This window comes from Hyla sarda, chromosome 2 (genome assembly GCF_029499605.1).
Source record: "Hyla sarda isolate aHylSar1 chromosome 2, aHylSar1.hap1, whole genome shotgun sequence".
In the NCBI taxonomy this organism is placed as follows: domain Eukaryota; kingdom Metazoa; phylum Chordata; class Amphibia; order Anura; family Hylidae; genus Hyla; species Hyla sarda.
The window spans coordinates 245,771,857-245,798,906 of NC_079190.1; the positions used below are offsets into that span (position 1 = coordinate 245,771,857).

The 27,050-nt window shown below is 43.3% G+C and overlaps 1 protein-coding gene across 4 annotated transcripts in view; it reads left to right on the top strand.

The window, feature by feature from the left end:
• TRIM37 (tripartite motif containing 37) overlaps positions 1–27,050 on the top strand; it is a 212,303-nt gene that overhangs the window by 109,243 nt on the left and 76,010 nt on the right. For all 4 annotated transcript variants that reach the window (XM_056556846.1, XM_056556847.1, XM_056556848.1 and 1 more), the window contains 2 exons: positions 3,605–3,696; positions 4,525–4,719. In XM_056556846.1, the coding sequence (XP_056412821.1) occupies positions 3,605–3,696; positions 4,525–4,719 (287 nt within the window). The remainder of the gene's footprint in view (positions 1–3,604; positions 3,697–4,524; positions 4,720–27,050) is intronic.

Sequence of the window (27,050 nt, forward strand, 5' to 3'; positions counted from 1 at the left end):
ATTTACCCCCCACAGGTGTCTGACGGATCTTTGGAACAGTGGTCCATGAAAATGAAAACTTGTACAGCCCACTGTTCCAAAGATCTGTCAGACACCAGTGGGGGGCAAATGCTCACTGTACGCCTTGTTACGTTCCTCAAGGGGTCTAGTTTCCAAAATGGTATGCCATGTGTGGTTTTTTTTGCTGTTCTGACACCTTAGGGGCTTCCTAAATGCGACATGCTCCCCGAGCAAAATTTGCTCTCAAAAAGCCAAATATGACTCCTTCTCTTCTGAGCATTGTAGTTCGCCCATAGTGCACTTCAGGTCAACTTATGGGGTACCTCCATACTCAGAAGAGATGGGGTTACAAATTTTGGGGGGTATTTTCTGCTATTAACCCTTGCAAAAAGGTGAAATTAGGGGGGAAACACACATTTTAGTGGAAATTTTTTTTTTTTTTTTTTTTACATATGCAAAAGTCGTGAAACACCTGTGGGGTAATAAGGCTCACTTTATTCCTTATTACATTCCTCAAGGGGTCTAGTTTCCAAAATGGTATGCCATGTGGGTATTTTTTGCTGTTCTGGCACCATAGGGGCTTCCTAAATGCGACATGCCCCCCGAGCAAAATTTGCTCTCAAAAAGCCAAATATGACTCCTTCTCTTCTGAGCATTGTAGTTCGCCCATAGTGCACTTCAGGTCAACTTATGGGGTACCTCCATACTCAGAAGAGAAGGGGTTACAAATATTGGGGGGTATTTCCTGCTATTAACCCTTGGAAAAATGTGAAATTTGGGGGGAAACACACATTTTAGTGAAAAAAAATATTTTTTTTTTACATATGCAAAAGTCGTGAAACACCTGTGGGGTATTAAGGCTCACTTTATTCCTTGTTATGTTCCTCAAGGGGTCTAGTTTCCAAAATGGTATGCCATGTGAGGGTTTTTTGCTGTTCTGGCACCATAGGGGCTTCCTAAATGCAACATGCCCCCCAAAAACCATTTCAGAAAAACGTACTCTCCAAAATCCCCTTATCGCTCTTTCCCTTCTGAGCCCTCTACTGCGCCCGCCGAACACTTAACATAGACATATGAGGTATGTGCTTACTCGAGAGAAATCAGGCTACAAATATAAGTATACATTTTCTCCTTTTACCCCTTGTAAAAATTTAAAAATTGGGTCTACAAGAACATGCGAGTGTAAAAAATGAAGATTGTGAATTTTCTCCTTCACTTTGCTTCTATTCCTGTGAAACACCTAAAGGGTTAAAATGATGACTGAATGTCATTTTGAATACTTTGGGGGGTGCAGTTTTTATAATGGGGTCTTTTGTGGGGTATTTCTAATAAGAAGACCCTTCAAATCCACTTCAAACCTGAACTGGTCCCTGAAAAATAGTGAGTTTGAAAATTTTGTGAAAAATTGGAAAATTGCTGCTGAACTTTGAAGCCCTCTGGTGTCTTCCAAAAGTAAAAACTCGTCACTTTTATGATGCAAACATAAAGTAGACATATTGTATATGTGAATAAATTTTTTTTTTATTTGTAATATACATTTTCCTTACAAGCAGAGAGCTTCAAAGTTAGAAAAATGCAAAATTTTCAAATTTTTCATCAAATTTTAGGATTTTTCACAAGGAAAGGATGCAAGTTACCAAAAAATGTTACCACTACGTTAAAGTAGAATATGTCACGAAAAAACAATTTCGGAATAAGAATGATAACTAAAAGCATTCCAGAGTTATTAATGTTTAAAGTGACAGTGGTCAGATGTGCAAAAAACGCTCTGGTCCTTAAGGCCAAAATGGGCTTGGTCCTGAAGGGGTTAAAGGACATCTGTACTGCATGCATTTTTTATATTCTTGTGCCTGGGCTGCAAAAATAAACAAAATAAACTTTGACTCACCTTGTCATGTAAGGAGTCGGCCAGAGCTCCTTACATGACAGTGTGCTCAGCCGAACACCGGCCAAGGCGGGACATCACTGCGGCCGGTGATACGCTGACGGCTCTGTGATGTCACCGTCCCCAGGAAGAAGCAAGAGGACCACAGTGGAGAACCGTGAGGCCGGTATGTAGGAAGGCGAGTCAAAGTTTTTGTTTATTTTTGCAGCCCGGGCACAGGAATATGTAAAATGCATGCAGTACAGATGTCCTTTAACGACCATTATCGGGCTGGGTCAAAGAGACTATGCATGCACTCATTTTTCTCCCACTATACTCCCGTCGTTTTTCAATGCCCGTTATACTGTCGGGTCACAACGACAGTGTGAAAGCTGCCTTATCTGGTCACAACATGGTAGTGTAACTTAGTCACAATATGATAGTAGTATTTAGTCAAGGTATGCTGGTATTAAGTCATTGTATGTATTTGATGTAGTTCTAGTCTCTGTATACAGATTCTGGTACCTGAGCACACAGTCCAAACCAGTGACCACCAGGACCTGGTTGTATTTTCACAGCATACCAGTTGATGATGATCTTTGTTAACCCTGACCAGTCACCCCTAGGATTATTTAGATATCAGTAAAGCAGGGTTACAATTGGTGAGTGTACATGTGTCTTTACAAGGGTGTATGTGGACTTAATGGAGGGTATTGATCAACGGATTTATGTGTTTGTTTTTTTCATAACTTTGCCGCAATTCTTTGGCGCAGTCTTTTGGCGCATTCTCTCCACTGTCATTTTTTTAAACTTGCTCAAATTCACACGGTCCTGTGTGTGATTTTTGCTTTGGTCAGTAATTCAGCATTTGCACCAATCTACCTTTAGCGCAATTTTGTGCCTTTAGGGTGTGTGTGTGTGTGTATATATATATATATACATACATACACACACACACACCCTAAAGGCACAAAATTGCGCTAAAGAGATATATATATATATATATATATATATATATATATATATATATATATATAATATATATTAAATTTTTTTTTTTTTTTGCCGCAATTCACCCCCAAGCAATTTTCTACCTGGAAAACACACACAACAATGTCAGAAAATGTAATGGCGTCAAAATATATTAAAAAGTTTTTTTGTGAAAGCAGCGTCGCCTCCGGGGCTGCGCTCTACTATCCTGCGACATAGTTGTCTCTGGGGGACCTTCACCTTCCGTTGACCCAGCATCGGACATGGCCACACAGGTTCAGGAAATGTAAGCACTAAAGGTAACCAAAAAAAAAAAAAACACTCAAGTTAAAAACAAAATCCATTTCACATGGTGGCTATAAACCCCACAAAAAAAAATAACGCTCGTCGCTTGCTGATATACTGCAAAAGGGACTCTGAAATGGCTGCTCGACAGGGTAAAATACGCTGTCCTCTGTGGCGGTAAGTTCTGTGTAAAAGGAGTTGTGAACAGCTGATTTCGGCATTTGCTCCAAAATTACTAACAACGTGTGCCAAATGATAAATTTTGCGCACGTCCGCAAAACCCATAGGGGAAAAAAAGGGGGAAAAGAAACTGACAACAGGCAAAATTTATAAATAACCTCCAATGTCTAGGGCAGCATAGGCTGTATATACAGCCCTGCTTACAGGGGTCGCCTATTTGCAACAGTGCTTGCTTTCTTCAGTATTGTTTTGTTATATACACAATTTCTTCCCTTTGCTCCTTAGGTCGGGTGAAAATGATGTGGAGTATGGAAGCAATATGGATTTGGAAGAAGGAGAATTGATGGAGGATGTAGCTGCTTCTGCTGGTGCCTCAGGTGAGACTTAAAACCAACCAAACATGTAACATTATTAAAAGTCTTAGCAAGAGGAGTCCCCCTGCCAACGCACATTACAGGCTGTTCCAATTTCATCTTTTCAAAGCGAACAGCGTGTGTCTTTTCATCACCTGAGAGTACAGTACCGATCAATTGGATCCACACAGAGTTGCCACTTCTGTACACTGTTTCTCACAGTGCTTTGTATTTTTTGTATTGTATAGTTTGCTGACTATAAATAGGACCTCAGGACATGTCTGCCCCTTTTCTGGCTGTTGTTTTTTGAACAAAAGCGTAAATCAGTAGGCAGCCAATTCTTGGCTTCCTCTTTTCTTACATATTCTTGATTTTTAGTTTTTGTTTTAGAAGCTACATAATCTCTCCATATTCATATACCAGATGTTTAAGATGTAGGCATTTTACAGCAGAAGCACTAAAATATCTTCACACATACTCCAGTGTGATGAGAACAGCCTCTAATCTTTGAAGTATGGACACCTTACATGTAATATAAATAGTAATGTGGCAGGTGTAGAGTAGTATCGCGTTCACTGATGTGAGAATTTGACACCTCTTATACAACGTGTTGGTGCTTTTGTTGTTTTGTGATTACAAAGATTAAATATATGTAGCTCCCCTTGTGTATATTACCGTTTCGTTGCACATAAAGCAATGTGAGTTTTTTTTTTTAACATCTAAATATTCAGAAGCAATAGTATGTTACACATCCAACCCTATAACGTAGTGTAAAAACATGCAGCAACGTTTAAATGTTTAGATAATCTGTGTTACATCCACCCTTTCTTTTTATGTTCTTTTGTACTTCAGCGAGCAGTCACAGCTATGCCAGCAGTAGAGCCTCAAGACGCACTGGAAACAACTTAAGTTCCTCCAGCACCAGTAGTTTATTAGACCTGGATCCACTTATTCTTATTCATTTACTGGACCTTAAAGACAGAAATAGTGTGGAAAATCTTTGGAGTCTGCAACCTAGGCCTCCTGCATCAATCTTCCAGTCTTCAGGTATTTCAGTGTATTTCGGAGTATTTAAAGTGCTTTATTGCAGTGTATAAGGTATTGGAAGGGACTACTCTTATGATCTAGCAAATAGGCTTCATATTTCTGCACTAGTCAGAAAATGTCTTAAGTTTTGTTCACATTTGCATAGCAGGCTCAATTGTTTTTACCATCATTATGTTGCATGCAGTGCTGTTTTTCTAATCCAAATCAGTGCAAACAATGAAGATGTAAAGAGACCCTCAGTTGTGTAAAACCTTGTTTAGTTGCAAGCACACTTGCACTCAGGAGTTCCAACCTTCCAAATGTTCTTATTAGCCAAGAATTGAATGAAACCCTGCTCAGAGGGCATACATAGAGAAAGCTTTGGAATATTTTTTTTGTTCTATTGGAGTTGGATTGCTGTCCTACAGTTCACAATCATTAACAAACAAAAAGGCAGAATTTCTGCAAGTTTTTTTTAGCTTTAATCAGGGATGTCCTGATACCATCATTTGTAAGACAGAGTAAGAGTACCAATCCTTTATCTTAACCCCTTAACGACACAGGACGTAAATGTACATCCTGGAGCCCTGGTACTTGACGCACCAGGACATACATTTACGTCCTGTACATGAAGGAAGCGCCATGCATAGCAGGTTCCGGCTGTTATCAGGGACCCGCCAGTAATGGTGGACATCAGCGATGGCACTGATGTCTGCCATTAACCCCTCAGATGCCGTGATCAATACAGATCATGGCATCTGCGGCAATGCGCATGTTTAAATGGGTGATCGGATTGCCTGCTGCGCTGCCGCGGGGATCTGCTTGTCTAAAATAGCGGACGGAGGTCCCCTCACCTGCCCCCGGCCGTCTACTGGGGTCTTCTGCTCTGGTCTGAGATCGAGCAGACCAGAGCAGAAGATAGCCGATAATACTGAGCAGTGCTATACTCCATGCATAGCACTGAACAGTATTAGCAATCAAGTGATCACTATAAATAGTCCCCTATGGGGACATAAGTGTTTAATAAAAAAAATTAAAAAGTGAAAAATCCCCTCCCCCCCCAATAAAAATATAAATCTTACCCCAAAAAGCGTAAAAAATAAATAAAAATAAACATATTTGCTGTCACCGCGTGCAGAAATGTCCAAGATATAATGATCCTGTACGGTTAAAGGCGAAATCGTGAAAAAAAAAAAGTCCAAAATTTCTGCTTGCATGTCACATTTTATTCCAAAAAAATTAATAAAAAGCGATTTAAAAGTTTCATATTCGCAAATGTAGTATCAATAAAAATTATAGATCACGGCTCAATAAATGAGCCCTCATACAGCTGCGTTTACAGAAAAATGAGAGATATGTCATCAAATTAGAGGGATTTTAACCCCTTAAGGACCGAGCCCTTTTTCACCTTAAGGACCAGAGCATTTTTTGCAATTCTAACCACTGTCACTTTAAACATTAATAACTCTGGAATGCTTTTAGTTATCAATCTGATTCCGAGATTGTTTTTTCGTGACATATTCTACTTTAACTTAGTGGTAAAATTTTATGGTAACTTGCATCCTTTCTTGGTGAAAAATCCCCAAATTTGATGAAAAAAATGAAAATTTTGCATTTTTCGAACTTTGAAGCTCTCTGCTTGTAAGGAAAATGGATATTCAAAATCATTTTTTTTGGGTTCACATATACAATATGTCTACTTTATGTTTGCATCATAAAATTTATGAGTTTTTACTTTTGGAAGACATCAGAGGGCTTCAAAGTTCAGCAACAATTTTGAAATTTTTCACAAAATTTTCAAACTCGCTATTTTTCATGCACCAGTTCAGGTTTGGAGTGGATTTGAAGGGTCTTCATATTAGAAATACCCCATAAAAGACCCCATTATAAAAACTACACCCCCCAAAGTATTCAAAATGACATTCAGTAAGTGTATTAACCCTTTAGGTGTTTCACAGGAATAGCAGCAAAGTGAAGGAGAAAATTCAAAATCTTCATTTTTTACATTCGCATGTTCTTGTAGACCCAATTTTTGAATTTTTGCAAGGGGTAAAAAGGAGAAAATTTTTACTTGTATTTGAAACCCAATTTCTCTCGAGTAAGCACATACCTCAAATGTCTGTTAATTGTTCAGCGGGCGCTGTAGAGGGCTCAGAAGGGAAGGAGCGACAAATGGTTTTTTTTTGGGGGGGGGGGGGCATGTCACCTTTAGGAAGCCCCTATGGTGCCAGGACAGCAAAAAAAAAAAAAAACATGGCATACCATATTGGAAACTAGACCCCTCAGGGAACGTAACAAGGGATAAAGTGAACCTTAATACCCTACAGGTGTTTCACGACTTTTGCATATGTAAAAAAAAAATATATATTTTTTTTTACCTAAAATGCTTGGTTTCCCAAAAACTTTACATTTTTAAAAAGGGTAATAGCAGAAAATACCCCCCAAAATTTGAAGCCCAATTTCTCCCGAGTACGGTGATATCCCATATGTGGCCCTAAACTGTTGCCTTGAAATACGACAGGGCTCCAAAGTGAGAGCGCCATGCGCATTTGAGGCCTAAGTTAGGGACTTGCATAGGGGTGGACATAGGGGTATTCTACGCCAGTGATTCCCAAACAGGGGGCCTCCAGCTGTTGTAAAACTCCCAGCATGCCTAGACAGTCAGTGGCTATCTGGCAATACTGGGAGTAGTTGTTTACAACAGCTGGAGGCTCCGTTCTGGAAACAGTGGCGTACCAGACGTTTGTCATTTTTATTGGGGAGGGGGGCTGTGTAGGGTTTTGTGTATATGTAGTGTTTTTAACTTTTTATTTTATTGTGTGTTAGTGTAGTGTAGTGTTTTTAGTGTACAGTCGCACGGGCGGGGGTTCACAGTAGTTTGTCACTGGCAGCTTGAGCTGCAGCAGAAAATTTGCCGCAGCTCAAACTTGCAGCCGGATACTTACTGTAATCCTCCACCCATGTGAGTGTACCCTGTACGTTCACATTGGGGGGGGGACATCCAGCTGTTGCAAAACTACAACTCCCAGCATGTACGGTCTATCAGTGTATGCTGGGAGTTGTAGTTTTGCAACAGCTGGAGACACACAGGTTGTGAAACACATTGGCTGGAGATGCTGGGGATTGTAGTTATGCAACAGCTGGAGACACACTGGTTTGCTATTTAACTCAGGGTGCCTTCAGCTGTTGCAAAACTACAACTCTCAGCAGTCACCGACAGCCAACGGGCATGCTGGGAGTTGTAGTTATGCAACCACCAGATGCACCACTACAACTCCCAGCATGCACTTTAGCTGATTGTGCAAGCTGGGAGTTGTAGTTATACAACAGCTGAAGGTACACTTTTCCATAGAAAGAATGTGCCTCCAGCTGTTGCAAAACTACAAGTCCCAGCATGCCCATAAGGGCATGCTGGGAGTTGTGGTGGTCTGCCTCCTGCTGTTGCATAACTACAGCTCCCAGCATGCCCTTTTTGCATGCTGGGAGCTGTTGCTAAGCAACAGCAGGAGGCTGTCACTCACCACCTGCTGCTGCTCAGGGAACAGGTCAGTCCCGCCGCCGCCGTCGCTCCTGGGGCCCCGATCCCAACAGGGACACGGGGGATCGGGGTCCCCAGCACCCGGGGTCTTCTGCCCGCTCACGTCCTCCGGAAGAGGGGGGCGGAGCGGGTTGCGGGAGTGACACCCGCAGCAGGCGCCCTGATTGGTCGGCCGGGAATCCGGCCGACGAATCAGGGCGATCGTGAGGTGGCACCAGTGCCACCTCACCCCTGCTGGCTCTGGCTGTTCGGGACCGTCTCTGACGGCCCCGATCAGCCAGTAATTCCGGGTCATCGGGTCACTGGAGACCCGATTGACCCGGAATCCGCTGCAGATCGCTGGACTGAATTGTCCAGCGATCTGCGGCAATCGCCGACATGGGGGGACATAATGACCCCCCTGGGCGATATGCCGGGATGCCTGCTGAACGATTTCAGCAGGCATCCGGCCCCAGCTCCCCTCCGGCTAGCAGCGGGGGCTGGAAATGCTCAGGGCGTATCCATACGCCCTCGGTCCTTAAGGATTTGGAAACGGGGGCGTATGGATACGCCCTATGTCCTTAAGGGGTTAAACATACTAATTTGGTGAAAAAGTTTGAGATTTTTTCTTTTTAAATTGTACAATAATAAAGTATGTATTCATGGATATAATTTTAATCATAGACCCACAGAATAAAGTAAACATGTAATTTTTTTACCATAACGTGTACAGCATGAAAACTAAACCTAAAGTAAACATCCAAAATTTGCAATTATTTTATTTTTTTCAGTTTCTCCACACAAATATTTTTTGGTTACGCCATACATTTTATGATAAAATTTGTGATGTCATTAAAAAGGACAACTGTTCGCGCAAACAATAAGCCTTCTTATGGGTCTGTGGATGAAAATAAGAGTTATGATTTTTAGAAGGCGAGGAAGAAAAAAAAAGTGTAAAAATTGTCTGTGTCCTTAAATGGGCACTGTCAGCAACATTTTTTTTTTTTTTTGATATGTTGTAGTACTTGTAAATTAAACCACTTTAATAAAAAATGAAACTATATTAGAGATATGTTGTAGTACACATTTGAAAACCTGCCACTAGGGGTCTCTCTCCTAGTGGCCGGCTGCACACTGGCATGACGTCACGCTTGAATTCGGCCTGCGCTCGCTCCCTGTCAATCAGACAGGCGGGAGCGAGCGCTGTGAAAGCCGGGGCTTGAGCGCATTGGCTCCCTAGCCTCGCGTGCCGGGCCCCGCCTCCCGACATACACGCGGTGCTGCTGATACGGTCATCTTATAGCTAGGGGCTGTATAGGGACATCTTATAGGGAGTTGTAAGGGAACGGATAGCGCGGCAGTGGTTTTATGGAGGCTGGCAGTGGGGTCGATGGCGGGGGGGGGGGGTTGCGCTGCGGCCGTGGAACTGTGCAGGGGGGGGTTGGGGTAGGGAGCGGGTTGCGCACGTTACAAACATTGTTTTCAGCACAGGGTGCCCCTAGTTGTTTGTTTTACCACTACAACTCCCAGCATGCCCTGACAGCCAATAGATGTCAGGGCAAGCTGGGAGTTGTAGTGTTAAAACAGCTGGAGGCACCCTGTTTAGATGAACTAAGGGCGGAAGTCAGCCCCCCCCCCCCCCCCCAGCAGGCATCAGTGACGTCGTGCCTGCTGGGGAAGTCTGCCTGATAGTGAGCACACTACCAGGCAGACATAAAGTTATTTCTAAGATGGTAAATAAAAAATTAGGGAGGTGGTTAGGAATAGATGGGCAATAGGCAGGGACAGAAAAATAAATATAGGATGGTGGGAGCTACCCTTTAAGGCCAAAATGGGCTGTGTTCTAAAGGGGTTAATGTGCCGATGCCAATTGCAGATACATTATTTTTAAATGTCATGTGACATTGAGGTTTTTTAAGTTATTTATTTTTTGTGAAAGTTTTTTTTTATTTTTTTTTTGCCTTAAGTTTTTATTAGGGGGAAGAGATTTTTTTTATTGGTGGGGGGAGCGGACAACTTTTTATTATTTAAAGGGGTTATCCAGGATATATATCAACTGGCTCCAGAAAGTTAAAGGGGTACTCCGGTGAAAACTTTTTTTCTTTTAAAGCAACCTGTGGCAGAAAGTTAAACATATTTGTAAATTACTTCTATTAAAAAATCTTAATCCTTCCAGTACTTATTAGCTGCGGAATGCTACAGAGGAAATTCCTTTCTTTTTGGAACACTGATGACATCACGAGCACAGTGCTCTCTGCTGACATCTCTGTCCATCTTAGCAACCATGCATAGCAGATGTATGCTGAGGGCAGCATTGTGGCTCAGTGGTTAGCACTGCTGCCTTGCACTGCTGGGGACTTGGGTTCAAATCCCACTAAAACGTTAATATTATTATAATAACGTCAGCAAAGAGAACTGTGCTCGTGATGTCATCAGACAGAATTCCAAAAAGAAATTAATTTCCTCTGTAGTGTTCAGCAGCTAATAAGTACAGGAAGGATTAAGATTTTTTAATAGAAGTAATTTACAAATATGTTTAACTTTCTGCCACCAGTTGAAAAAAGGTTTTCACCGGAGTACCCCTTTAACCCCTTCAGGACGGAGCCCATTTTGGCCTTAAGGACCGGAGCGTTTTTTGCACATCTGACCACTGTCACTTTAAACATTAATAACTCTGGAATGCTTTTAGTTATCATTCTGATTCCGAGATTGTTTTTTCATGACATATTCTACTTTAACTTAGTGGTAAATTTTTGTCGATACTTGCATCCTTTCTTGGTGAAAAATCCGTAAATTTGATGAAAAATTTGAAAATTTAGCATTTTTCTAACTTTGAAGCTCTCTGCTTGTAAGGAAAATGGATATTACGAATACATTTTTTTTTGGTTCACATATACAATATGTCTACTTTATGTTTGCATCATAAAATTGACGTGTTTTTACTTTTGGAAGACACCAGAGGGCTTCAACGGTCAGCAGCAATTTTCCGATTTTTCACAAAATTTTCAAACTCTGTATTTTTCAGGGACCAGTTCAGGTTTGAAGTGGATTTGAAGGGTCTTCATATTAGAAATACCCCATAAATGACCCCATTATAAAAACTACACCCCCCAAAGTATTCAAAATGACATTCAGTCAGCGTTTTAACCCTTTAGGTGTTTCACACGAATAGCAGCAAAGTGAAGGAGAAAATTCACAATCTTCATTTTTTACACTCACATGTTCTTGTAGACCCAATTTTTTTATTTTTACAAGGGGTAAAAGGACAAAATTTTTACTTGTATTTGTAGCCCAATTTCTCTCGAGTAAGCACATACCTCATATGTCTATGTAAAGTGTTCGGGGGGCGCAGTAGAGGGCTCAGAAGGGAAGGAGCGACAAGGGGATTTTGGAGAGTACATTTTTCTGAAATGGTTTTTGGGGGGCATGTTACCTTTAGGAAGCCCTTATGGTGCCAGAACAGCAAAAAAAAAACACATGGCATACCATTTTGGAAACTAGACCCCTCGGGGAATGTAACATGGGATAAAGTGAACCTTAATACCCCACAGGTGTTTCACGACTTTTGCAAATGTAAAAAAAAAAATAATAATTTTACCTAAAATGCTTGTTTTCCCCAAAAATTTTTATTTTTAAAAAGGGTAATAGCAGAAAATACCCCAAAAAATTTGAAGCCCAATTTCTCCCGATTCAGAAAACACCCCATATGGGGGTGAAAAGTGCTCTGCTGGCGCAATACAGGTCTCGGAAGAGAAGGAGTCACATTTGGCTTTTTGAACGCAAATTTTTCTCTGGGGGCATGCCGCATTTAGGAAGCCCCTATGGTGCCAGGATAGCAAAAAAAAACCCACATGGCATACCATTTTGGAAACTAGACCCCTCGGGGAATGTAACAAGGGGTTAAGTGAACCTTTATACCCCACAGGTGTTTCACGACTTTTGCATATGTAAAAAAAAAAAATTTTTTTTAACCTAAAATGCTTGTTTTCCCAAAAATTTTACATTTTTAAAAAGGGTAATAGCAGAAAATACCCCCCAAAATTTGTAACACAATTTCTCCCGAGTACGGCAATACCCCATATGTGACCCTAAACTGTTGCCTTGAAATACGACAGGGCTCCAAAGTGAGAGCGCCATGCGCATTTGAGGCCTAAATTAGGGATTGCATAGGGGTGGACATAGGGGTATTCTACGCCAGTGGTTCCCAAACAGGGTGCCTCCAGCTGTTGCAAAACTCCCAGCATGCCTGGACAGTCAACGGCTGTCCGACAATACTGGGAGTTGTTTTGCAACAGCTGGAGGCTCCGTTCTGGAAACAGTGGCGTACCAGACGTTTTTCATTTTTATTGGGAAGGGGAGGGGGGCTGTGTAGGGGTATGTGTATACGTAGTGTTTTTTACTTTTTATTTTATTTTTTGTGGTAGTGTAGTGTTTTTAGGGTACAGTCGCACGGGCGGGGGTTCACAGTAGTTTCTCGCTGGCAGTTTGAGCTACGGCAGAAAATTTGACGCAGCTCAAACTTGCAGCCGGATACTTACTGTAATCCTCCGCCCATGTGAGTGTACCCTGTACGTTCACATTGGGGGGGACATCCAGCTGTTGCATAACTACAAATCCCAGCATGCCCGTTGGCTGTCGGTGACTGCTGAGAGTTGCAGTTTTGCAACAACTGTAGGCACACTGGTTATGTATCACTGAGTTTGTGACCTAACTCAGTGTTTCACAACCAGTGTGCCTCCAGCTGTTGCAAAACTACAACTCCCAGCATGTACGGTGCATGGTGTACGGTGACTGCTGAGAGTTGTAGTTTGCAACAGCTGGAGGCACACCGGTCGTGAAACACTAAGTTAGGTAAAAAAAACCTCTGAGTTTCACAACCAGTGTGCCTTCAGCTGTTGCAAAACTACAACTCTCAGCAGTCACCGACAGCCAACGAGCATGCTGGGAGTTGTAGTTATGCAACCAGCAGATGCACCACTACAACTCCCAGCATGCACTTTAGCTGTTTGTGCAAGCTGGGAGTTGTAGTTAGACAACAGCTGAAGGTACACTTTTCCATAGAAAGAATGTGCCTCCAGCTGTTGCAAAACCATAAGTCCCAGCATGCCCATAAGGGAATGCTGGGAGTTGTGGTGGTCTGCCTCCTGCTGTTGCATAACTACAGCTCCCAGCATGCCCTTTTTGCATGCTGGGAGCTGTTGCTAAGCAACAGCAGGAGGCTGTCACTCACCTCCAACGATCCAGACGCTGCAGGTCAGTCCCGCCGCCGCAGCTGCTCCTGGGGCCCCGATCCCAACAGGGGCGCCGGGGATCGGGGTCCCCAGCACCCGGGGTGCACGTCCCGCACCCGCTCACGTCCTCCAGAAGAGGGGCGGAGCGGGTGCGGGAGTGACACCCGCAGCAGGCGCCCTGATTGGTCGGCCGGTAATCCGGCCAACGAATCAGGGCGATCGTGAGGTGGCACCAGTGCCACCTCACCCCTGCAGGCTCTGGCTGTTCGGGGCCGTCAGAGACGGCCCCGAACAGCCAGTAATTCCGGGTCACTGGAGACCCGATTGACCCGGAATCGCCGCAGATCGCTGGACTGAATTGTCCAGCGATCTGCGGCGATCGCCGACATGGGGGGGCATAATGACCCCCCTGGGCGATATGCCGGGATGCCTGCTGAACGATTTCAGCAGGCATCCGGCTCCGGTCCCCAACCGGCTAGCGGTGGGGGCCGGAATTCCCACGGGCGTATGGATACGCCCTCGGTCCTTAAGGACTCGGGATTCAGGGCGTATCCATACGCCCTATGTCCTGAAGAGGTTAAACAGATTTTTTTAATTACTTCTATTAAAAAATCTTAATCCTTTCAGTACTTGAGCTGCTGAAGTTATTTTGTCTAAGTGCTCTCTGATGACCCGTGTCTTGGGAACCGCCAAGTTTAACCCCTTAACGACAATGGACATAAATGTACGTCATGGTGACGTGGTACTTAACACACCATGACGTACATTTACGCCGCCATGATCGCGAGTACCGGAGCGGTGCTCACGTCATGCCCTGCAGGTCCCGGCTGCTATCAGCAGCCAGGGACCCACCGGTAATGGTGGACATCCGCGATTGCGCAGATGTCCGCCATTAACCCCTCAGATGCCGTGTGTCACGTACAGCCCTCACGACCTGGCCTACGGACACGTCCACGCCTCTGAGAAGAGTGAGCGAACAAAAGAACCACAAAACCAGCTGAATATTTACTCTAATATTCTAACTTTAAGCTGCCACCGTGGCACTTTCACTCTCTGCTCCCTTGAGCCAGTGAAACAACTTAAATACACACTGTTTGTAGGTCCCTGTGTCTTTCCTGCACACATGACCTCGGCTGGGAAGGTATAGGGGTACTCTGCTTCCACGCTCACTTTCACACATACCGACCACAATAGGCCCTAAAAATGAGCTACACACACCCCAAAACCAGTCCACATGCCCACACACCAATACGCTGCCAACATCTATCAGTAGGCCGATAGAACGCCTCCGTTCATACACAGATTCTTGCACTCTGCACTTTGACACCAAAACTATGGTAACTGCACAAGCCACACTTATACACTAATACAGCTATATAAGCTATAGGGCTATAGGTTCGTTAGAGCATACAAGGCTACGCATTAAAGTTATAGCTTTAATGTACATAAAGGGTACAGTACTTAACCCCTTAAGGACACATGACGTACTGGAACGTCATGTGTCCACTCCCGATCTATAACGCGGGGCCACGGCGTGGCCCCGCGTCATAGAGGTTCAGGCCCGGCCTCTAACAACGGCCGGGACCCGTGGCTAATAGCGCGCGGCATTGATCGCTGTGCCGCGCGCTATTAACCCTTTAGACGCGGCGTTCAAAGTTGAACGCCGCGTCTAAAGTGAAACCGAAAGCATGCCGGCTAGCTCAGTGGGCTGTTCGGGATAGCCGCGGTGAAATCGCGGCATCCCGAACAGCTGACAGGACAGCGGGAGGGCCCCTACCTGCCTCCTCGCTGTCCGATCGCCGAATGACAGCTCAGTGCCTGAGATCCAGGCATGAGCAGTCATGCGGCAGAATCATCGATCACTGGTTTCTTATGAGAAACCAGTGATCAGCATAGGAGATCAGTGTGTGCAGTGTTATAGGTCCCTATGGGACCTATAACACTGCAAAAAAAAAGTGCAAAAAAAAAGTGAATAAACATCATTTAACCCCTTCCCTATTAAAAGTTTGAATCACCCCCCTTTTCCCATAAAAGAAAAAACACAGTGTAAATAAAAATAAAAATAAACATAAATGGTATCGCCGCGTGCGGAAATGTCCGAATTATAAAAATATATCGTTAATTAAACCGCACGGTCAATGGCGTGCGCGCAAAAAAATTCCAAAGTCCAAAATAGTGCATTTTTGGTCACTTTTTATATCATGAAAAAATGAATAAAAAGCGATCAATAAGTCCTATCAATGCAAAAATGGTACCGTTAAAAACTTCAGATCACGGCGCAAAAAATGAGCCCTCATACCGCCCCATACACGGAAAAATAAAAAAGTTATAGGGGTCAGAAGATGACAATTTTAAACGTATTAATTTTCCTGCATGTAGTTATGATTTTTTCCAGAAGTCCAACAAAATCAAACCTATATAAGTAGGGTATCATTTTAATCGTATGGACCTACAGAATACATATCAGGTGTCATTTTTACCGAAAAATGTACTACGTAGAAACGGAAGCCCCCAAAAGTTACAAAACAGCGTTTTTTTTTTTATTTTGTCGCACAATGATTTTTTTTCCCGCTTCACCATAGATTTTTGGGCAAAATGACTGACGTCATTACAAAGTAGAATTGGTGGCGCAAAAAATAAGCCATCATATGGATTTTTAGGTGTAAATTTGAAAGAGTTATGATTTTTTAAAGGCAAGGAGCAAAAAACGAAAATGCAAAAACGGAAAAACCTCCGGTCCTTAAGGGGTTAATTACAAAAACAGACATACAAAATGTGCAAATTATACAAATTAAAAGGGGAATAAAAATCAGAAGAGGTCCATACTTAACGTCGTTGAGTAAAGTCATAATCCGTCCTTGGGCCAAGGAAGAAAATAGCGGCACAAGTCCATTCAAAATTGGCCCTAAACTTGTACAACTAGCTTGTGTTGGACCACCACTTTTATGGGTGCAGCAGAGGGTTGGGTTAAAAGGGAGGTCTCCAGTGTCTTCTTAGATCAGCCCACATCATCCCACCTCCCAAATGTCCCAACCTCCTCTAAAACACAGATTGATAGTCCATAAATCATAGCTCCCATCGTACACAACAGATGTGACATAGATGGCAGTACTTATTGATATGGTGACATTATACCGTATTTATCGGGGTATACCACGCACCGGCCTATAACACGCACCCTCATTTTACCAAGGATATTTGGGTAAAAAAAAGTTTTTTACCCAAATATCCATGGTAAAATGAGGGTGCGTGTGTGCGCGTGTTATACGCCGATATACCCCCAGGAAAGGCAGGGGGAGAGAGGCCGTCGCTGCCCGCTTCTCTCCCCCTGTCTTTCCTGGGGTCTAGAGCGCTGCTGCCGGCCCTTCTCTCCCCCTGGTTATCGGCGCCGCTGCCCGTTCTGTCCCCCTGACTATCTGTGCCGGCGCCCCATTGCCGGCGCCGTTAGCCAGGGGGAGAGAAGCGGCGCTGACAGCCAGGGGGAGAGAAGGGGCAGCGGCACCCTTTGCCGGCGCCGCTGCCCCGTTGCCTCCCCCCATCCCCGGTGGCATAATTACCTGGGTCGGGTCCGCGCTGCTGCAGGCCTCCGGCGTGCATCCCCGGCGTCGTTGCTATGCGCTGCGCGACGCATGACGTCAGTGCGCCGCGCCGTGCATAGCAACGACGCCGGGGACACACGCCGGAGGACTGCAGCAGCGCGGACCCGACCCAGGTAATTATGCCATCGGGGATGGGGGGGGGGGGCAGCGGCGCCTGCAATGGGTGCCGCTGCCTCTTCTCTCCCCCTGGCTGTCGGCGCCGCTTCTCTCCCCCTGGCTATCGGCGCCGGCAATGGGGCGCCGGCACGATAGTCAGGGGGACAGAACGGGCAGCGGCGCCGATAACCAGGGGGAGAGAAGGGCCGGCAGCAGCGTTCTAGACCCCAGGAAAGGCAGGGGGAGAGAAGCGGGCAGCGACGGCCTCTCTCCCCCTGCCTTTCCTGGGGGTGTATCGGCGTATAACACGCACATAGACTTTTAGGCTAAAAATTTTAGCCTAAAAAGTGCGTGTTATACTCCGATAAATACGGTAATTGAAAATGCAAAAATAAAATTGGTCTGGTCCTTAAGGCCAAAATGGGCCTGGTCCTTAAGAGGGTAAAAGCAAATCGCCATAGCAAACCTCTTCTACTCTGTGCAGTTCCCGAGACAAGCAGATATATTAGCTGAGAGCACTGTTGCCAGACAGAAAACAACAACTCAACTTCAGCAGCTGACAATTATTGAAAGGATTAAGATTTTTTAATAGAAGTAATTTACAAATCTGTTTAACTTTCTGGAGCCAGTTGATATAAAAAAAAAAGTTTTTTCCTGGAATACCCCTTTAAACTTTTTAACTCCCCACAGTGCTCTGTGTACTGCCTGTCACCCAGTTTTCCCAGTCTCCTGACATATAGTCTCTCCAGGAGACTGGGAACGCTGGGTGACAGATATATGTTATTCTAATATGTGGGGGCGGGACAGGGAGATAACCTGCCTATCTATAGGATAGGGGATAACATGTTGATCAGTGAGAGTCAGACCGCAGCTCCCCATCTGTCTCCAATTTGGGTGTGGTTTTACAATTTGCCTCCATTCACTTCAATAAACCACACCCAACCTGGAGACAGATGAGGAGCTGTTCTTTGAAAGAAAATAGCTGTTATTCTATTCCTGGCAACCCCTTTAATTTCAGAGCTTTTAGACGCTATGATCAACATTGATCACAGCGTCTAAAGGGTTAATGCCACACATCACCCAGATCAATGTCTGGCATTAGCCAGCCGGCTATGTCAGGCATTAGCCAATCAGCTGGTGAGTGCGCTTCATAGTTCGGGCGCAGGTAATTGACTTTATGCCCTGCCTCCTCTAGGAGAGGAGTTAATCTGCATGGAGGGTGCAGCGAGCCTGTGATACCTGCTGCCGGGGGTCCCGCCGGCTTGTATTGGTTTAGGTATCCGGGACATTTGCATGAGTACAAGTACTCGTGCAAATGTCCAGTATCTGTCCAATGATTTATTTTTATTTTTTTCTATTCTGCCCGGGCTTCAAAAAGAAAAATACAACAAACCTTAACTCACCGTAAGCTGCTCCCCGATGCGCATATATCACTCTTCCATCCTCTGACCCTGGAATTCTGCATTCTGGGACCTAACACAAAACACTGCACTGAACTTGTAAAATACAGTTTATTAGTAAGCGCTAAATGGGACTTAAAATAATTAATTAAATAAGTGTATAGAAAAATGCATACCTATATAGAGATGTGATGGATAGCTATGCTGACATTGTCCGTAATAAGGGATATCTGATCTAAAATAACTGCAAGATAAATTAAAAAACAATGTTATTATAATTAATAATTGAGACCGATTTTAAATGTGTACATGTTAGACAACCTATGAATTATACCTGTATAATTGCATGTATGTTGGTTGCTGTTAATGGATTAATGGCAATGATGTGCTGCAATATATATAGGTTTAGCACTAACTGATAGGAAACAACGTCTCTTAGTACATGCCGATAGTGATGGAATCAGTAATGTTCACTTAATCTAGTTTGTCATACATGCGGTTTTGGTGTGGTTTTTCATGCGGTGCAGGTATTCCGATTGTTGATTAAGAAGAGATGTCTGTGTCCAGAATCGTGAGGGTAAAACGGGAGAACGCCCCGGCCGGTGGCGTCTCGACCATACCTCGCTCACTTTGTGGTCAGTCCGGTGATGTTGGACGATCAGTGGTGACGTCACTACTGGTGCCTTGGAGGTCCACAATGCTATCCTACGCGTTTCGGTAACTGGGATACGGTTTCCTTTGTCGGGGATGGTGTGTGTGGTCTTTACTTCCTTTATATAACCTGCGAGCAAAGTTACCTCCCAAATTTCTTGATGGACACTTAACCCAAAAAAATGGATCCTTTAATTTGTTGTTGGTGTTTTTCCTTATAGTGGGATGGCAGAGGATGAGCCATGTAGCCATGTAAAAACATTAGCAAGGAGAGGGGAGAGAATCAGCCTGTTTGCTGGGGCTGCTATGATCTGAATCAGCCGGCATATAGGCAGTGCTGCTCAGCCAATCACTACAGAACAGAGGGAGGACAGTGTGAATATTCATCAGATGGGAGGGGCTAAGGCCGAGCTCAGGGAGCTCTCTGCAGCACAGGGGTTTTCTGGGTAATTGTCACGTCACGGCCCCTGGATGCTGCTGATAACAGCCTGAATAGGGGGTCGAAAGTCATGAAAACCTGGAACAGCTGAATTTCCTGTCAGACAGAAGAATGCAGATAAAGCTTGTTTCTAAGCAGCATTGGTAATGGAAGTGATTTACAAACCTATATAACTTTACCTTCTGCACTAAAAGCTGAACAATTTTTTACTGTGAGACTTGTCCTTTAATTTGTTGTTGGCGTTTTTCCTTAAAGTGGGATGGCAGAGGATGAGCCATGTAGCCTCTTTTTATATTATATGCATGTTCACCCAACCTAGCTGATAGTTGTCTTTTGGTACGTCCTATATATATTTTATTACACGGGCACTGGATGCCATATATAACACCTGCCGTGTTACAGTTTATATGATCATTTATTATATATTCTACTTTTTCCTTTGGGATTAATATTTTATAGATAGGACTTGTACTTTTGCTGGTTGTGCACATTTTGCAGTATTTGCATGGAAAAAAACCTTCTTTCAAAGGTAATATTAATGATACCTGTTTATCCTTCCCATCATTTGATTTCTTTAGTTTTACGGTGGGAGCAATTTTGTTTCCTATATTACTCGCTTTTCTATATATAAATGTCGGAGTGACTAACATATGCTCGCCTATTATTTTGTCATTCTTCAGAATATTCCAGTGTTTTTTTTATAATTTTTTTTAAATAAATGACTTTGTTTGCAAAAATTAGTGATTATTGGAATTTTCATTTTGGACATGTCAGTTACTGTTTTTTCTTTGTTTAGTTTTTTATAATTAGTCCTTGTCTGTCTATTTTTTCTATTTCTTTACAGGTGTTTTTTTTTTAAAGACTTTTGCGTCATAGCTAGAGATGAGCGAACTTACAGTAAATTCGATTCGTCACGAACTTCTTGGCTCGGCAGTTGACTTATCCTGCGTAAATTAGTTCAGCCTTCAGGTGCTCCGGTGGGCTGGAAAAGGTAGATACATTCCTAGGAAAGAGTCTCCTAGGACTGTGTCCACCTTTTCCAGCCCACCTGAGCACCTGAAAGCTGAACTAATTTATGCAGGATAAGTAATAAACTGCCGAGCTGAGAAGTTCGTGACGAATCGAATTTACTGTAAGTTCGCTCATCTCTAGTCATAGCCTTTGCTTATCAATTTATTTTCTAATTCCAAGGCTTCTATATTGTACTGACTTGTTTCTGTGAAATTTCTGCATAATCGAAGGAATTGACTACGTGGAATATTCTGTAGCCAAATAGGTAAATGGCAGCTTTCCATATGTCTAAAGCTTTTACTATCAGTTTGTGGTACGTGCTGGTGACAATTTTATTGTTAGAAATACTGCATAAGTGCACCATAGTCTTGACTATATTCAGGTGTAAAATTTAAAAAATAACTCATTTTTCTTTATTTCTTCTAAAAACAACTTAAGACCAGTGATATCCCCATGCCAGATAAAAATGATATTGTCTATAAATCTTTTTCAGGGGACCGGGCTCGCACCAAGTTTGCCACCCCGGGGTATATGTATGACTCCTCCCACTGGGCAACATATAGATTTGAATAACTTGGTGCGAACATGGTCCCCATCGCTGTACCCCACTTCTGATTAAAAAATAGTGATTTTTTCCATTCAATATCTGCTAAAATTTCTAAAACATGCGCTGTATCTTTAAGGTATGCCGGAATTCGTTCAACACACAGTTGTAAGTGTGTGTCAATATATTTTGATAAATTGGCCGTTAGACATCCAATATATTGACACACACAACCGTATGTTGAACGAATCCCGGCATACCTTAAAGATACAGAGCATGTTTTAGAAATTTTTTGCAGATATTGAATGGAAAAATCACTGTCTTTGGAACATTAGACATTACATCCCTATACACCATTATCAAGCATAATAAGGGTAGACACGCAGCTGAACATTTTTTATCCCAACAAACATACATGCCGGAAAGCCAAATACATTTTTTTAGGGGATTGTATTACTTTTATTTTAAAACAGAATTATTTTAAATATGAAGAAAAATGTTTTAATCAGAAGTGGGGTACAGCGATGAGGACCAGGTTCGCACCCGGGGGAAAACTTGGTGCGAGCCTGGTCCTCTGGAAAAGATTTATAGACGATATAATTTTTATCTGGGATGGGGATATCACTGGTCTTAAGTTGTTTTTAGAAGAAATAAATAGAAAGGAGTTATTTTTAAAATTTTACACCTGAATAAAGCCAGACTATGGTGCACTTTTTGGATTTGAACATAAGTATTTCTTACAATAAAATTGTCACCAGCACGTAACACAAACTGAACGATAGTAATAGCTTTATACATATGGAAAGCTGCCATTTACCTATTTGGCTACAGATTATTCCACGTAGTCAGTTCCTTCGATTACGCAGAAATTGCACAGAAACAAGTCAGTACAATATAGAAGCCTTGGAATTAGAAAAGAAATTGATAAGCAAAGGCTATGACACAAAAGTCTTAAAACACCTGTAAAGAAATAGAAAAAATACAGACAAGGTCTAATTATAAAAAAACAAAACAAAGAAAAAACAGTAACTGACATGTCCAAAATGAAAATTCCAATAATCACAAATTTTTGTAAACAAAGTCATTTATTACAAAAAAATAATAAAAAAAAAAAACACTAGAATATTCCGAAGAATGACAAAATAATAGGCGAGCATATGTCAGTCACTCCGACATTTATATATAGAAAAGCGAGTAATATAGGAAACAAAATTGTTCCCACCGTAAAACTAAAGAAATCAAATGATGGGAAGGATAAACAGGTATCATTATTATTAACTTTAAAGGAAGGTTTTTTTCCATGCAAATACTGCAAAATGTGCACAACCAGCAAAAGTACAAGTCCTATCTATAAAATATTAATCCCAAAGGAAAAAGTAGAATATATAATAAATGATCATATAAACTGTAAAATGGCAGGTGTTATATATGGCATCCAGTGCCCGTGTAATAAAATATATATAGGACGTACCAAAAGACAACTATCAGCTAGGTTGGGTGAACATGCATATAATATAAAAAGAGGCTACGTGGCTCATCCTCTGCCATCCCACTATAAGGAAAAACGCCAACAACAAATTAAAGGATCCAAAATTATTTCAAACTGGAGAGGAGGGAATTACATAGCGCAACTCTCCAGAGCGGAATCTAAATGGATTTTTAAAATGAATACTATGATTCCCCATGGGCTAAATTCCGAATTAGAATTTTTATTTTATTTTGTTTATAAACCATGGTGGACACTGTATGAATCAAAGAAAAAGGAGAGATACATGTCCATCAAGAATTATGGGAGGTAACTTTGCTCGCAGGTAATATAAGGAAGTAAAGACCACACACACCATCCCCGACGAAGGAAACGTAAGGCTGGGTTCACACCACGTTTTGTTAAATACGGCTCCCGTATACGGTTGGGAGGAGGGGGCGGGGCTTAATCACGGCACCCGCAATCGGCCATATTCGGGAACCGTATTTAATGTATGTCTATGAGCCGACCGGAGTGAACCGTAGCCTCCGGTCGGCTTCGTTTTCGGCCATATGCGGTTTCCTGACCGCAGGCAAAAACGTGGAGGGACTTCCTGCTCCAGGATGTACATTTACGTCCTGTGTATGACCGCGAGCATCGGAAAGGTGCCCGCGTCATACACGGCAGGTTCCGGCTGCTAGTAGCACCCGGGGACCCGCCGGTAATAGCCGACATCCGCGATCGCGCGGATGTCTGCCATTAACCCCTCGGATCCCGTGATCAATACTGATAACGGAATCTGCAGCAGTGCGGTACTTTGAATGGATGATCGGATCACCCGCAGCGCTGCTGCGGCGATACGATCATCCAGCATGGCGGACGGAGGTCGAGCAGACCAGAGCCGAAGATCACCGATAACACTGATTAGTGCTATGTCCTATACATAGCACTGAACAGTATTAGAAATCAAAGAATTGCTATAGATAGTTCCCTATGGGGACATACAAAGTGTGAAAAAAAAGTTGAAAAATGTAAAAAAAAAAAAAAAAATAAAGTGAAAAATCCCCTCCCCCAATAAAAAATAAAAATTGTCAGTTTTTCCCATTTTACCCCAAAAAGCGTAATTTTTTTTTTATAAACCTATTTGGTATCACCGCATGGGTAAATGTCCGTACTATCAAAATATAATGTTAATTATCCCGTACGGTGAATGGCGTAAACGCAAAAAATAAAAAAATGCAGCTAGTTTGTCACATTTTATTTTAAAAAAATAATAAAAAATTATCTAAAAGTTTATATATGAAAATGTGGTATCGATAAAAAGTACAGATGACGGTGCAAGAAATGAGCCCTCATACCACCCTATATACGGAAAAATGAAAAAGTTATAGGTGGTCAAAATAGGGCGATTTTAGATTACCGTATATACTCGAGTATAAGCCGACCCGAGTATAAGCCGAGACCCCTAATTTCAACCCAAAATCCCAGGAAAAGTTATTGACTCGAGTATAAGCCTAGGGTGGGAAATACCTCATCCCCCCCTGTCATCATCCAGACCCGTCATTAACATCCTCATCATCCCCTTGTCATCATCCCACACATCCCCCCTTCATCATCCCCTTGTCATCATCCCACACATCCCCTTATCATCCCACACATCCCCCCCTTCATCATCCCCTTGTCATCATCCCACACATCCCCCCTTCATCATCCCCTTGTCATCATCCCACACATCCCCTTATCCCACACATCCCCTTATCCCACACATCCCCCCTTCATCATCCCCTTGTCATCATCCCACACATCCCCTTATCCCACACATCCCCCCTTCATCATCCCCTTGTCATCATCCCACACATCCCCCCTTCATCATCCCTTTGTCATCATCCCACACATCCCCTTATCATCCCACACATCCCCCCTTCATCATCCCCTTGTAATCATCCCACACCCCCCCCCCCTTCATCATCCTCTTCTCATCATTCGCCCTCAGTGGTCTTCAACCTGCGGACCTCCAGAGGTTTCAAAACTACAACTCCCAGCAAGCCCGGGCAGCCATCGGCTGTCCGGGCTTGCTGGGAGTTGTAGTTTTGAAACCTCCGGAGGTCCGCAGGTTGAAGACCACTGCGGCCTTCAACATGCGGACCTCCAGAGGTTTCAAAACTACAACTCCCAGCAAGCCCGGGCAGCCATCGGCTGTCCGGGCTTGCTGGGAGTTGTAGTTTTGAAACCTCCGGAGGTCCGCAGGTTGAAGACCACTGCGGCCTTCAACATCATCCAGCCCCCTCTCACCCCCTTTAGTTCTGAGTACTCACCTCCGCTCGGCGCTGGTCCGGTCCTGCAGGGCTGTCCGGTAAGGAGGTGGTCCGGGCTGCTATCTTCACCGGGGGCGCCTCTTCTCCGCGCTTCCGGCCCGGAATAGAGCCGTTGCCTTGACAACGACGTATCTGCGTCGTTGTCAAGGCAACGTGACTATTCTGAGGCCGGGCCCGAAGCGCTTAGAAGAGGCCTCCCCGGTGAAGATAGCAGCCCGGACCACCTCCTCACCGGACCACCTCCTTACCGGACAGCCCTGCAGGACCGGACCAGCGCCGAGCGGAGGTGAGTACTCAGAACTAAAGGGGGTGAGAGGGGGCTGGATGATGTTGAAGGCCGCAGTGGTCTTCAACCTGCGGACCTCCGGAGGTTTCAAAACTACAACTCCCAGCAAGCCCGGACAGCCGATGGCTGCCCTGGCTTGCTGGGAGTTGTAGTTTTGAAACCTCTGGAAGTCCGCAGGTTGAAGACCACTGCGGGTGGGGGAGTTCACTCGAGTATAAGCCGAGGGGGGTGTTTTCAGCACGAAAAATCGTGCTGAAAAACTCTGCTTATACTCGAGTATATACGGTACTGATTTTGTACATAAAGTTTTAGATTTTTTAAAGCGGTACAAAATTATTAAAGTATCTAGCCATGGGAATCATTTTAATCGTATTGACCCACAGAATAAAGAACACATGTCATTATTACCGTAAAGTGTATAGTGTGAAAACAAAACCCTCCAAAATGTGCTAAATTGTGATTTTCATTAAAATTTCCTCCCTAAAAATTTTACATTTTTTGGGGGTTCGCGGTACATTTTATGGTAAAACGAGAGGTTTCAGTACAAAGTACAATTGGTCACGCAAAAAACAAGCCCTTATATGGGTCTGTAGATGGAAATATAAAGAAGTTATGGATTTTAGAAGGCGAGGAGTAAAAAACGAAAACGCTAAAATAAAATTCCCCTGGTCCTTAAGGTGAAAATGGGCTTGGTCCTTAAAGAGGTACTCCCGGGATCAGGCAGCGGCGGGACTCATGGGATCAGGCATCTTGATGTGTAAGCACCGGAGTAACCCTTTAAGAGGTTAAAGTCCCATGCAAAAAATGTATGTTCCCACAACAATATGACAACAATATATGTGAATGGGATATGAAGTCAAAAGCTTCCTCCTTTGTTGATTTTCCTCCCCAACAAGGATGAGGAAGGAAAAATCGGGCAATGCCGGGTACTCAGCTAGTTAATTATAATAACATTGTTTTTTAATTTATCTTGCAGTTATTTTAGATCAGATATCCCTTTACTTATTACGGACAATGTCAGCATAGCTATCCATCACATCTCTATATAGGTATGCATTTTTCCATACCATTCTATACACGTATTTAATTATTTTAAGTCCCATTTAGCGCTTACTAATAAACTGTATTTTAGGTGTATCTATATTGTGTACAATATACGGGTACATACTTTTTATTCAAGCAGCACAATTGGGCACACCACCATATCCATATCATAGCGCTACTGTTAATTATTAGTCATTAACTGCACTGAACTTATTGCTGGCCGCAGCAATGTCCCGCCTTGGCCAGTGATGGGCTGAGCAGCAGTGTCATGTAACAGGCTTGGGCACCAGGGTTTTTTATATGCTTAGGTGGGGTAAAAAAAACTTTTACTTACCTTCCCTTATCCTGCAGTTTATTGCGATGGTGCCTAGTCCTGCTACTCAGCACTTCCTGTGGTCTGTCTCAGTGCAATGAAGTGCCCACTCAGCTAATCAGTGGCTGAGACAGGACACCTTGTGCTAAGACACACCACAGGCATCAGGACTGAATATCATTGGGAAAGCGAAGTATACTTTTCTTTGTGTTTTTTTGTTTTGTTTTTGTTCCCATCTTGTGCATATTTACTGAAAGTAGTACTCCAGGATAGGGGTTTCTTTACATTACTATTCTGCCCACTCTCCCTGGTGCCTCCACTGTCCCAATGCAGTCCCCAGTGCGCTCCCTTTTCCTGGTTCCGTGGTCATTACGTTATGTTGGCCGTATGATGTGTATGCTGCCCCTTCCTCCTTTTATCTCACTACAGTTATGTATAGGT